Below are 12614 nucleotides of genomic sequence, written 5' to 3'. Positions count from 1 at the left end.
CACAGCACCTGATACAACTGATGTCATTACTGCCTTCCCATTTGTCCCACCCTCCCCTTCTTCCCCTATGTCTCAAGTCCATGACTACATCTCTATTCTTGCCCTGCAAACAGGTTCATCTGTCCCATTTCTCTAGATTCCATATATATGTATGAATATACAATATTTGTTTTTCTCTCAAACAGATGGCTAGAAGGAACCTGCGATAAAGCATGGGGAACTCACCTCGCTGCTCTATAATGACCTAGAAGGGTAGGATGGTGGGGGGAGAATGGGGTGCAAGGGAAGCTCCACTGTGAGGGGATATATGTATACATAGAGCTGATTCAATTCGTTGTACGGCAGAAACTAACACATTACAATGTGATTATACTCCAATTTTAAAAAAAGGTGTATGTTCTCCAGTCACTGAATTGATCAAAGGCCACCCCAGCCGTCCTGACTAGAATAACACCAAGCTAAGCACTCTCTCCCCTGCCCCAGGGCTGTACCTTGTCCAGCTGCAGGGCCTGCCCGTCCTTGGTCCAGCTGACAAAGAGCAGTGGGGGGTTGGCACGAACAGGGCATCGGATCACCCCCCGCATGCCCACAGGCAACGGCGTCTCAGGAGGCATGGCAGTCACCTGCGCTGGGTCTGGGGGAAGCAGTGGCAAGTTGTAGGGGAGGAGCTGAGCCTGGCCCAAGGAAGTGAAGCCGTCTGTCGAGGGAGCTGGGGTGGGGCTTACAGAGCACAGTGAGGTAGGCAGAGGCCGAGGGCGGGCGCGGGAGGCCGTTGCTGGGCACACAGGTGTAGCGGCCGGCATCATCAGGCTGGGCGGCCTGCAGCCGCAAGCTGCCGTCCACCAGGATCCGCACTCGGGGCTGCAGGCGGCTGCGGTACGGCACCGGGGCAGAGGGGTCCAGGCCTTGCTCAGCCAAGGGGCTCCTCAGACTGCCCACCAGTTCCCCACCCCCACCCCACGCCACCTCACCACACCCCACCTCACCGCACCCCACCTAACCGCACCCGGAGCCCCACCTAATGTGGAAGACATTGGTGCTGTCCTGGAACCAGCTGTAGGTGAGGTTAGCAGGGTATGCCTCAGCCCGGCAGGCCAGAGAAACATCCTGGGAGGCATTGACCGTGCTGTTCTTGGGGGGCACCACGATGACTGGGGGTCCTGGGAAGGGGGAAGCACAGGGGAAGGCGGGGCCTCAGCCCAGTTTCCCAGGAACTCTGAGGTCACTGCTGCCTTTCTCCCCAGTCTGCCCTCTAGAATACAGGGCTGGTTGCTACAGGGCCTCAGGAATGGAAACAGGCCCTAACCCTTTTATTGAACACAAGTTCCTCCTCTGCTCCAGCTAGCTCGCTTTCCTACCAGGGACAGCCACATTCACCCAGTTTAATCCTCTGCTCACCCTATACCATCACCTTTTCTATCCCTCATCTATCTACACCATCTGTATCACCTCTGTGTCTCCTCTCCTAATCCAGGTACCAATACCTTAACCCAGAAGGCTGCAACAATCCCTGACTCCATTCATGCAAAAATGTCTCCACCCATCCACTTTGGCCACAGAACACTTCTGCTCAAGAATCCACAGCAGCTCCTGGCTCCCAGCACATTAAGCTCAAACTTCTTGACCCAAACTTCTTGTGACCCCACCTGGCCAACCATCTTTTCATACATCAAGCCTTCCATACTCTTTCAGGTCAGTATGGGAGCTCACTGGGCCCTTGCCAGGCAGCCTTGAATGCTCTTCCCCAAGAGCCTGACTAGGCCGCAGAGACCCTGCCAAACCATCTCTTAACCCCAGTGCTGTCTCCCTTCTCCAGGCTCCAGCTGCATGAGTGGTCAGTAATAAGAGGTGGCGATACAAGCTGGAGTGCGGAACACCTCCAGGCGCACCAGGTGTGACTAACCTGACCTGCACCATCTCACTTAATCCTCTTAAGAGAGCCTTTTGTACTAGAAATTATTGTCTCCACTTCATAGATGAAGACATGAAGGCTCAGAGGCAGACAGATTGCAAGGCGACTTGCCCCAGATCAGTGGGAAGGCAAATTCACATCAAGGCTTCCCGACGACAGACTTCACCCTGCGCCACTGCTCAGCGCTGCCTCCCCTACAGCACCCAGGAGAGCAGGGCTTCACCTCTGCATCTTATTCTCCAGGTCAATAGGGGGCTCTATGAAGGCAGAGTCTACTTTTCAGCTTTCCTTCTGAAGGGAAGGGCTTGACCACAAATTACTGTGCTCGGCTGAACCTAAGTCTTTTAACAATCATGAGAGGCAGACAGGAACTTCTTTGTATAGATGAGGAAGCTAGGGGTCAAGGGGGTTCCATGGCTCATAGTCTGACACCACCACCCCATGCGCTTCCCACTGTACCACACTGCTAGGCACTAAATATCTCCATTCACTGATCCTTTTACAGGCAAGATGCTGGTTTTAGAGGCATTGGGAGCTCCCTCCCTCTCCAGGGGCCCCTGCCTCAGGCCCAAGTCTGGCCCCCAAGCTGTGTGCACCCCCAGCCACAGGTCAGTCCTCTCATGCGTTACGTCCAGCTTCCCGGCCCTCCCCCAAGACAGCACCTAGCACCAGCAGCTGGGTGGCGTGGGTGGCACTGCCCTCAGTGCTGGAGGCTTGGCAGGTGTAGACCCCGGCGCTGCTTCGCTCCACCCTCCGGATCCGCAGCGTTCCGTTCAGCACCTACAGTAGGAGTCAGCAAGCGGGGACCCAGGCACCTCCTCGCCCACAGCGGGCCTCAGACCCCCCTGCACTTCCGAGGCCAGCCAGCAGAGGGAGGCAGCAGGCCAGGCTCGGAGAAGCCGGGGCCAAGCCCTTGCTCTGGCGGGTCTCCCAGCCTGGCCTCACCCTCTCTGTCCTGCAGCCTGTTCCCACACTGTCCAGCCGCAGGACTCACCTGCACTTGACTCTGGCCCTGGCCGAGGTCCTGTCCTCGGAGCTTCCAAGTCACCCGAGGTTGGGGGTTGCCTTGGGCCACACACCGCAGGGTGACCGGCTCCCGTTCCCACACTTCGAGCACTTGGGGAGGCGTCTCCAGGAACTGGGGGGGCGCTGTGAGGAGAGAGGCATCAGGGGGTGCCAGAGGGGCCACCAGCCCAAAGAGTTGCATCCCAGGACCAGAGAGGCAGATCAGGGCTGCAGCCCTCAGCTCATCAGCCTGACCACCTTCAAGGGAATCCCCAGCCCTGGGCCACCCTGTCTGCGGCACCCAGGGCCCAGTGACGATGCACCGGCCCATCCCCGCATCGCCTGCAGAGCTGGCAAGGGAGCGGAGCACAGGATGGGCGTTCAGAGCTGAGAAGAGACCTAGGTGCCCTCTAGAGTCAGGAGGCTTGGGTTCTAGGCTTTGCCACTAATCAGTGGCACAACCCAGTTTCCTCATCTATGACATGGGAATACTTGTGACCTCCTTCCTTCTTAGGGTTGAGATAGAATTCATGAAGTACTGTTAAAAGGGGTTTTGATAAAAACAAAGTATTGTATATATGTGAGCAATGTTTCACTCGGGGTTCAATAACCCCTTATCCGCTATCCATTATGCTATCCTGGTCAGGGAAGCAGGAGCAGGGAAGAGAGAGGAAGTTCCCAACACAGAGCCAAGAAGGCTGATTGGTTTTAGGTGTGAAGAATGGAAAGGACAGGAGTGGAGGTGGGCGGGGTGAGATGTAAACAAGGGGCGTCAGCAGAGTGGGGCTTCGGGACTGTCCTTCCGCCCTCCCCACTTCCACACGCCCCCCTTCTTCACCACGGCCCCCAGCTTCCTACAGTTGACGGTGAGATGCACCCAGGAGCCGTTAGCAGAGTCTTCCTCAGGGGTGTGCTGGTCTAGGAAGAGCACACGGCACTCGTACCAGCCCTGGTCTTCAACCCGGAGCTCTTCGATCTGCAGAGATGCCCCCTTCTGAAGCCGGACACGCCCTGGGGAAACAGCCCTGGATCAAGGGTGCTGAAGGGACCGCATGGGAGCCCCAAGCCCCTGATCACACTGGTCATTCTCAGACGTGAAGAACAGGCTCAGTGTTTCCCAGTCACCCTGCTAGAGTGGGGTCCAGAGAGGCACAGATGGGGTTGGGGTCACTGAGGGCAGATCTCTCCCTTCAGCCCCTCGGGTCATTCCTGCCTTTCAGCAGCTGGGACCCAGCTTAACAAAGAGAAACCAGAGTGGCAGCAGGAGGACTAGGCATGGCGCTGAATGACAGCCAGCTTCCAGGACTGTAGGGAAAGGGGCTTAGAGAACCAGCTCTGTGTCTCCTCTGGATTCGTACAGAACCTACCCATCCTTGAACTCTTTTTGTAAGGGAGTTTTGGAGAGTACTCCTGCCAGAGGACTCTGTCCCCAGAAACCACAGCAGTGTTTGGGGCCCGAGCAGGGATCCAGACCTCGCCTACCAAAGCCCCTAATCTGCCAGGGTTATTATCAGTGGCCTAAGCGCCTTAGGGTGGCCAGAGTCCAGCCCAGCCAGGCAGCAACGTCAGCAGCCTCCTCACCCCATCCCCTCACGCTCCAGGGCATCCAGGCTGTGGCTGACAGACTTCATAGAGCTCCACAATGCACCCACCCCCGGGGCAAGTAGACAGCACCTCCCACCCTCAGCATCCTCTCCTGGCAGAATCCTGCACCACAGACAGCTTCGTGGGTCCCTGGCTGTGCGACCCACTGAGCAAGGCACACACTGCAGCCAGAGAGACCTAGCGTCCAGCTCTGCTATATACCCTCTTGGCTACACCACTTAAACCTCTCTCTCAACATCTGCTTCTTCATCTATAAAATGAGAGAGAGAGAAAAAATCCAAGTGGGGTAGATGGAAGGCAGGCAACACAAGGCTTAAATAAAATGGTTGAACAAATGAATGAGCTTAAGATTTGAAATAGGCAGACTGCACTCAACCTCGGCTCCATCCTTCACCTGATGACACGCCGTCTACCCCTTCTCCCCTGTGTCAGTCAATAGCGCCATCACACGTATCCAGAAACCTGGTGTCATCTCCTTTACTCTCACATCAGCTGTTCAGTAAACCTTTGGTGATCTCTCTTTTACTCTCACATTAGTTTGTTCAGTAAACCTTTCAGATTCTAAATCCTGTTTCCCTCTCTATCACCTTCACTTTAGTTTAGTCGCATATGCAGAGTACATCATGAGAAATGCTGGGCTGGATGAAGCACAAGCTGGAATCAAGATTGCCGGGAGAAATATCAGTAACCTCAGATATGCAGATGACACCACCCTTATGGCGGAAAGTGAAGAGGAACTAAAGAGCCTCCTGATGAAAGTAAAAGAGGAGAGTGAAAAAGTTGGCTTAAAGCTCAACATTCAGAAAACTAAGATCATGGCATCCAATCCCATCACTTCATGGCAAATAGATGGGAAAACAGTGGAAACAGTGGCTGACTTTATTTTGGGGGGCTCCAAAATCACTGCAGATGGTGATTGCAGCCATGAAATTAAGACACTTACTCCTTGGAAGGAAAGTTATGACCAACCTAGACAGCATATTAAAAAGCAGAGACATCACTTTGCCAACAAAGATCCGTCTAGTCAAAGCTATGATTTTTCCAGTAGTCATGTATGGATGTGAGAGTTGGACTATAAAGAAAGCTGAGCACAGAAGAATTGATGCTTTTGAACTGTGATGTTGGAGAAGACTCTTGAGAGTCCCTTGGACTGCAAGGAGATCCAACCAGTCCATCCTAAAGGAGATCAGTCCTGGGTGTTCATTGGAGGGACCGATGCTGAAGCTGAAACTCCAATATTTTGGCCACCTGATGCCAAAAGCTGACTCATTTGAAAAGACCCTGATGTTGGAAAGACTGAAGGCAGGAGGAGAATGGGACGCAGAGAATGAGATGGTTGGATGGCATCACCGACTCAATGGACATGAGTTTGGGTAAACTCCGGGAGTTGTGATGGACAGGGAGACCTGGCGTGCTGCAGTCCATGGGGTCACAAAGAGTCGGACACGACTGAGCGAATGAACTGAACTGAACTGATTGCATCTCTCACCTGGGTTATGCCAACAACCCACAAAGAGGTCCCACTGCCTCCATGCTCATCAGCTGCCCACCCCACCTTGACTTTTGATAGGGACAAATGACATTTTCTAAATATTCTGGGTTATGCAAAACAGATGAAACCAGACTATGCCTTTACTTAGCCCTTCCTAGTACCAGACAATCTGAAGCCGTTGGCGCACTCACCCCCGCCAGTCTGCTTCCTGTCTACCTCTAGGGTCATCTTTCTAAAATAGAGTCAACCTGTGGGGGCCCTGATGCCACCAGGGAACAAGTGAAGTATCAGGCTAAGGCTGGCTCTGGGATCTTAGGCAAGGATCCTTTTTCTTCTAAGAACAAGGTGCGGGGGGTGGGGGCGGGGGGTGGGGGGGGGATTTTCCAGAAAGGGTGGAGCTGCTTAAAGGGCTGGGTGCTTAAATCCCCACCTAGATAAGCCTGGATCTCTCAGGTAAACACTGAACATGACCCCACCCTTTCTCCCACCAGTGGGATTCCTCGGTAACCCTAAACTGCCAGGCCATGGAACCCCACAGACCCCACTGCGCCCTCTTCTAAGTCCCATGTGATGGTAACTTTTCGTTACAGTGATCTTCAAGTGCTACAAAGAAGGAAGAAGACGGAAGGGAAATCGAGTTTGGGATATGGGCCACGTAATATCAGGCAATGTCACCATACTTAATCCTCTCAAGAATTCCATTAAAGGAACTGATGTTAAGCTTCTTTCCAAAATCACGTGTCTATTCAGCAATACAGGCAGGCCTGCTTTCTCATGATGCAGTTCACTGTCCACTGCTCACTGGTGTGAGGACCCAGTGATGCTCAGGGCACTCATCCCTGAGTTTAGCCAGTATATTCTCACTCGGGGTGTGTTGGTAGCCAGGGGGTAACAGCTCCAAATGTCTGTTGATCAGAATATCCAATAAAGCACACCGTATGTCCTAACTTCTCTGTGAGGTATGGATGGCTAGCCTGGAAGTGTTACAGAAGAACAGGAAGTTGGCCAGGAACTTCCTGTGCCCTCCCGAGTCCTGGGTCCCCCTTCTGGAGGCCCACTCTCTACGTACAGAGCCAAAGCGAGTGTCTTCAGACCTCTTGACATGCAGGGGTGTGTAGAGGAAGGAAGAGACACAGTCCCCACTCTTGCAAAGCTCTCCAAAAGCAGGGAAACCCCACTCATGTACAAGTGCAAGTTCATGTACACACAGAAGTCCAAGAAATAGGCCTAACTGTGCCCAGATACTCCAAGAAACTAAGAAGCGAGAGGCGTACAGGAGGTTTCCAGCAAGAGGTGACGCTGCAGACAGTGAGAGTTAGTGTTAATCATTCAGTCCTGTCTGACTCTTCGCGACCCTATGGACCGCAGCCCGCCAGGCTCCTTTGTCCATGGGATTCTCCAGGTCAGAATACTGGAATGGGTAGCCATGCCCTTCTCCAGGGGATCTTCCGGACCCGGGAATCAAACCCAAGTATCCTGCATTGCAGGTGGATTCTTTACCGTCTGAGCCACCAGGGAAGCCCAGGGGATGCAAGAATAAAAGGTGGTGAGGGGAGATGACTCAAGGAAGCGGGGCTCTTCTAAATGGAGGACGAGAAAACTGATTTCTTTTTTGGCTGCTCATCATGTGAGATCTTAGTTCCCTGACCAGAGATCTAACCTGTGCTCCCTGCATTGGAAGCATGGAGTCTCAACCACTGGGCCACTAGGGAAGTCCTTGAGATAACTGATTTTTATCAGACAACTCAGGACAGAGAGAAAACTCATGTCCCTTCTGCCACAGGGGGTATCTTGAAACTCTCAAGAAATATAGCATGAAAGTCAAAGACCAAAAGCTGGTCCCATGAATTGGAAGAGCTAATCTAAGATCCACCCCAGGGAAGCTGGTGTAGAGCAAGTGGACTCTCTTTTCTCTTCACACCTAGGATTTCACACCATGCAGGCGCTGTTCGGGGTTCTTTACACACAGCAGCTGCTTTCATTCTAGGATTTAGTCCTGGTTTGTTTTACACTGCTTTTACTACTTTTGCACTAGTCCACAAATCCAGTCTCCTCTGCTAGATGGATTCTAAAGTCATCAAAGATAGGTAGCCTTCCCTCCCTGTGTAATCCCTGAAGGCTCCGAACAGTCTCTCTCGTGGTTCCTCCCACATTCTAGGCCATGGGCCTCACACACAGTCCCAGGCCATCTCCCCTTCGTTTGCCCAGAGGGTTTATGACAGGACAGCATTGTCCTTAGCAACCTCCACCTCCCGTTGCCTAGCAACCGCAGTTCAGAGTCCCCTGCACAAAGGCTGAGAGGCCCATTCCACACTGGGAGGCAGTAAAAGGGTTAATGGGTACAGGGTCCTCTCCCCAGGGCCCTAACTCCCCAAACTAGCTCTGCCTGACCAGAAGCTTCAGACCCAGGGGAGGGGTGGGCATGAAGGGCAGGGGTAGGAAGAAAGCCCCCGAGGTTACTGCTCACAGCCCGTGCAGCTCAAAGGAACACCACAGAGACAAAAAGAAAACCCACAGGTAGCAAAGTTGCTACCTTCCAGACAAGGGGGTGGAGGGAGGGCAGGAAGGAGAGTTGCACATCACCAGCCCCAACTCCCCGACTCCCACCCCCGCCCAGAGGCAGCCCAGGAAAAGCCTCCCTCTACCCTGCCCTCAGTGGGGCAACGTTCTACATCCACGAGCCTCAGCCCAGCTGCTCCCCAGCCGGCGGGCAGAGGCCGGGAGCGGGGGCTGGGCCCCGCCATTGTCTCTCCATTTGTCCTAAGTGGGGCCCCCGCTTTCATCAGTTCTCCCAAGCGGTTCTCCCCAGGCTTGTGCAGACACATACAATCCCACTAGGCTGTTTGCCAACAACTGCCCCCAGTTTGAAAATAAACCCTTCCCTCTGCACCACCTGCCTGAGCCTCCTCCCCTCTCTCTGCTCAGCCTGCCCCACAGTGACAGCTCAGCCAATCCTGTGGCTTCTCCCAGGATTCAAACTAAAGAGGGAAAAGGGAGGGGGTCCCCCTGCCCCCATCGACAGCCTCCCAGGTGGCCTTTCCTGGGCTTCCCCTATGAGGAGGCAGCCAGACTCTCAACAGCCACCCCAGCCCCAGCCCTGGGTTCTCCCACCCTCTGCCCTCAGAGACCTGCACTAAACCACTCAGATTAAGGCTCCCCAGAGATTAGGAGGAAGCTGAGCCTTTTCAGGGAGCAGCTGGGGCACAGGAGAAGGCCCCCAGGGAGGCCTATACACTATTTTAAGTCCATGTTGGAGCTAGCTGAAGCAGGAACCCAGCCCAGCCCCATCTGTTTGCTGATCTTTCGGGGAGCCTGGTTCCCTCCAGCCCTGCCGTGCATGAGCTCTGCTGTACTCAGAATCAGATAAATCAGAAACCCCCCAACCCTGCTGCCCCATCAGTCTACTCCCTAGAAGCCTAGAACCCCCCCAAATCAGCATTTAAGAAAATAGGAGGGGAGGAGGGCAAGGGAGTGAGAAGATAGCAGAGCCAGGGGACAGGAGAGGGCCAAGTAGGGGGAGACCAGGGAGGATCAGGAGGAGTCTGGGAGGTTCGTGATGAGCTCTAGAAAGAGGGATTAGGGAATAAGGATGGACACTTGGAACAGGGCTGCAGGATCTCCTTTGGAACAGGCCAAGTGGAGTTCCAAACAGACCGTGCATGTGTGTGTGTGTGTGTGTGTGTGTGTGTGTGTAAATGAATGAATCCTTCAGTGAATGAACACTGCTTGGGAGCAGAGCCATGCTTGTTATGCAGAGTTCAGGCAGTGGAGCTGGAGATGAGGCTGGGGCAGGGACAGAGCTGTTAAGAAGAGGCCTTGTTCCCACTCTACCCAGCCCACCTTTGTTGGAGACATCTCCCAACCTCTCAGCTGAGGACAAGTCTTACCCACGTAATCAGGGTCGATGCGGGGAGAGTAGAGGCCAAACTGGATGAAGATGGGAAGCAGGAATCCAAAGCGCAGCCACTCGATGACATGCAGAGGGGGCCGGCCAGCCGGGGGCAGCAGGTCGCAGCCCAGCACTGCACTCTCCCCGGCCCGGCCCACCACCGACACCACCTCAGGCTTCCCTCGACCTGCAGGGCGGGCAGGCCGGTGGCATGAGGACCCAGCAGGGACCCAGAGCCAGGACTGGGAGGGGAGATACCCTATCTCGGTGGGTTCCCCAGGCCTTGGTGATGGGGTTGAAGGAATCTTTGATGTTGGCAGAACCAGAGCTGCTCCTCCCCTCCTTGGACCTGCTCACAGAGAACCCCAGGGGTCCACCCCTACCCCAAAGCCAACAGGGAGTTCTGGAGCCCAGGGAGTCCAGCTCACCGTCAGCCCCCTGGCTGATGATCAGGCTGAGGATGGCCAGACTGAGGCACCAAACCATAGCCCAGCTGCCTGCTTGCCCGGCCCCTCCTCTCCACAGGGGCCCAGATGGAGGGGCCCAGGGACGTGCAGAGCCCAGCAAGCCCCTCAATCCTTCTGATCAGGTCACAGGGATCAGCGCTCACTCTTCTGGACAGTTAGGGCTTGGCTCACGTCACACCTGAGAAAGCCGTTCTCTGGAGCACCACCAGATCTAGATGCAAAATGCAAGGCAACATGCAAAGTGGGCCAATGTTGGTGAGCAAAGGTAGAGAAAGGGAAGAGGAGCGCAGATGAGTGGCGGAAGAGTGAGGGAGTGCTGGGGTGGGGAGACCAGACAGGTAAGGACATGTGGGAAGCAGAGGGCTGGAAAGATCTTAGGAAAAGCTGAGGAATTCTGGGGATATCCTCTTTACTCAAGCTCTTAGAAATTTGCACCACGAGGGAACTGGGGTTCCTCTATACTTGGAAAAGGACTAGTCAGTTAAGTATGGGAGATACAGAGCCCCCATGGTCCAGCCTGCTCTCTGTCCTGTCCTTAGTCCTGATGCTAATAACAAGGTAGCAGAGAGCAAGGTAGAACCAGTATTATCACCTCCACCCCTCAGTGACATACAAGGACAGTGAGGATCTCAGAGAAACTTGCTCAGGTGTACACAGTCAGTCAAAGGCAAAGTTGGGATGAAACCCCCCAGAAAGTGCCCACACAGATCCTTGCCTCATTTCTGCAGCCTCTGTGAACCCCTTTCTCCACCCAACCTCCCAATACTGCTTTAGCCATGAATGCGTCAGACACTTGGGAGAGGAGCTCCCTTTCCATCTGCTGGTATGGAGGGGCCCAGGCAGCATTCTCCAGGTCTGGGCAGGTCCCGGGGCTTGTGGGCTGGCAGCTGGTGCCACTTTCTCTTCCTGATGCTGCCAAGACAGCCCTCTGTCTTGCCAGACACCATGATCCAAGTTCCTCCCATTTTTCTCTCCCTCCAGCATCCTCAGGGCCCAAGGTTTGCCACCGCTTCCCCAGCCCCAGAGGCATGGCCCATATGAAGCTTAAAAAGCCCAAGAGTCCCTAGGGTGTACAAAGTGAGCCCTGGGACCTGGAGGGGAGGAGGTCCTGATAGCCCCAGGGCCTAAGCATCTAGGGAAGTCACAGTGGGGTGGTGCTGCCTTGGACCTGGCAGACCCAAGTGGACTCTGCTCTATGGGCCTCCACCCCACGCCTGGCCTCACAGGTCAAGACCGGCTATAAAACCTCCCCATGTCCCCCAGCCTGATCCCTGCCTCCACTGAGTGGCCCTGCACATCTAACTCCTGATAACTCACCAGCAAGCACCCCCCTGGCTTTCCACTGCCCCCAGTTCTCCCATATGTCACAGACATATCTTTTTCTAAATGCATAAGAACTCCCAGTTCCCTCCTGGCTCATTGTTCTGAAAACCCTAGTAAACCCAGGTTTGCCCAGAATTCCTCTGTTTTTCCTAAGAGCTTTCCAACTCTTCTGCCGCCACTATGTCTTCACCTGATCTCCCCACCCAGCGCTCTCTCATTCTCCCATCCCAGTTATCCCCACTTCTCACAACCTTCCCCACCCCCCACAATTCCCATTCTTCGCACCTGATCTCCAATTGCACCAGATCCTCGGTGCTTCAAGGAACTCCCGGGCTCCCCCAGAATCGCCACCCACTCACTTCTCCCATCCTCTCCTCCCTGGAATGCTCCTGCCTCAGCCCACAATACACTTCTGATACCCCGCCCTCAATTCTCTTCTCCCTTGCCGTCTCCGGACCCCTGGAACTCCTCCTTGTGTCTGGAACCCACCAAGAACGAACCCCCACCCCCACCCCACCTACACACACACACACACTCACACACTCTACTTCCGAACTCCCCCAGTTCTCCGGAGTCCCCATCCACCCACCAAGAATTCTACTTCACTCCCCAGAACTCCCCTAGTTCTGCTCCCCCAAAGAATTCCACAATTCCCCCGCTTTCTCCTGTCCCCCATAACTCCCGCACTGTTCATCCCCTCGCTGGCACCCCATTCCATTGCCCCCAGAACACCCCCGCCCTCACCTGCTCCGCACCGCTCGGCCTCACTCTTCCAGCTACACAATAGGGGGCGGACCCGCCTCCCCGCCTCGGATGCCCCGAGCGCCTCCCGTCGCCCTGGAGACCGCCAATCCCCCTCCCGCGGCGGCCAATTGGAGCTAGCAGAAGGCGAGGCGAGGCGGGCGCGACCCCCGAGCGGCC

At 54.9% G+C, this 12614-nt stretch overlaps 1 protein-coding gene and 1 long non-coding RNA gene across 2 annotated transcripts in view; one reads left to right on the top strand and one right to left on the bottom strand.

Moving 5' to 3' along the window:
- LOC139181018 (uncharacterized) overlaps positions 1 to 2587 on the top strand; it is a 12723-nt gene extending 10136 nt beyond the window's left edge. Inside the window, exons 3-4 of the long non-coding RNA XR_011565173.1 lie at positions 1475 to 1692; positions 1817 to 2587. This is a non-coding gene — a long non-coding RNA (uncharacterized lncRNA). The remainder of the gene's footprint in view (positions 1 to 1474; positions 1693 to 1816) is intronic.
- The window catches only part of IGSF9 (immunoglobulin superfamily member 9), a 19622-nt gene extending 7008 nt beyond the window's left edge, over positions 1 to 12614 (bottom strand). The window contains exons 1-9 of the mRNA XM_019988249.2: positions 12438 to 12614; positions 10332 to 10581; positions 9902 to 10090; positions 3776 to 3928; positions 2907 to 3061; positions 2575 to 2692; positions 1019 to 1160; positions 726 to 871; positions 492 to 634 (exon numbers count right to left, since the gene is read on the bottom strand). Coding sequence (XP_019843808.2) covers positions 492 to 634; positions 726 to 871; positions 1019 to 1160; positions 2575 to 2692; positions 2907 to 3061; positions 3776 to 3928; positions 9902 to 10090; positions 10332 to 10389 — 1104 coding nt within the window. The 5' untranslated portion in view covers positions 10390 to 10581; positions 12438 to 12614. The remainder of the gene's footprint in view (positions 1 to 491; positions 635 to 725; positions 872 to 1018; positions 1161 to 2574; positions 2693 to 2906; positions 3062 to 3775; positions 3929 to 9901; positions 10091 to 10331; positions 10582 to 12437) is intronic.

Source organism: Bos indicus, chromosome 3 (genome assembly GCF_029378745.1).
Source record: "Bos indicus isolate NIAB-ARS_2022 breed Sahiwal x Tharparkar chromosome 3, NIAB-ARS_B.indTharparkar_mat_pri_1.0, whole genome shotgun sequence".
Lineage (NCBI taxonomy): Eukaryota > Metazoa > Chordata > Mammalia > Artiodactyla > Bovidae > Bos > Bos indicus.
This window is presented reverse-complemented; position numbering and strand designations above follow the sequence as displayed.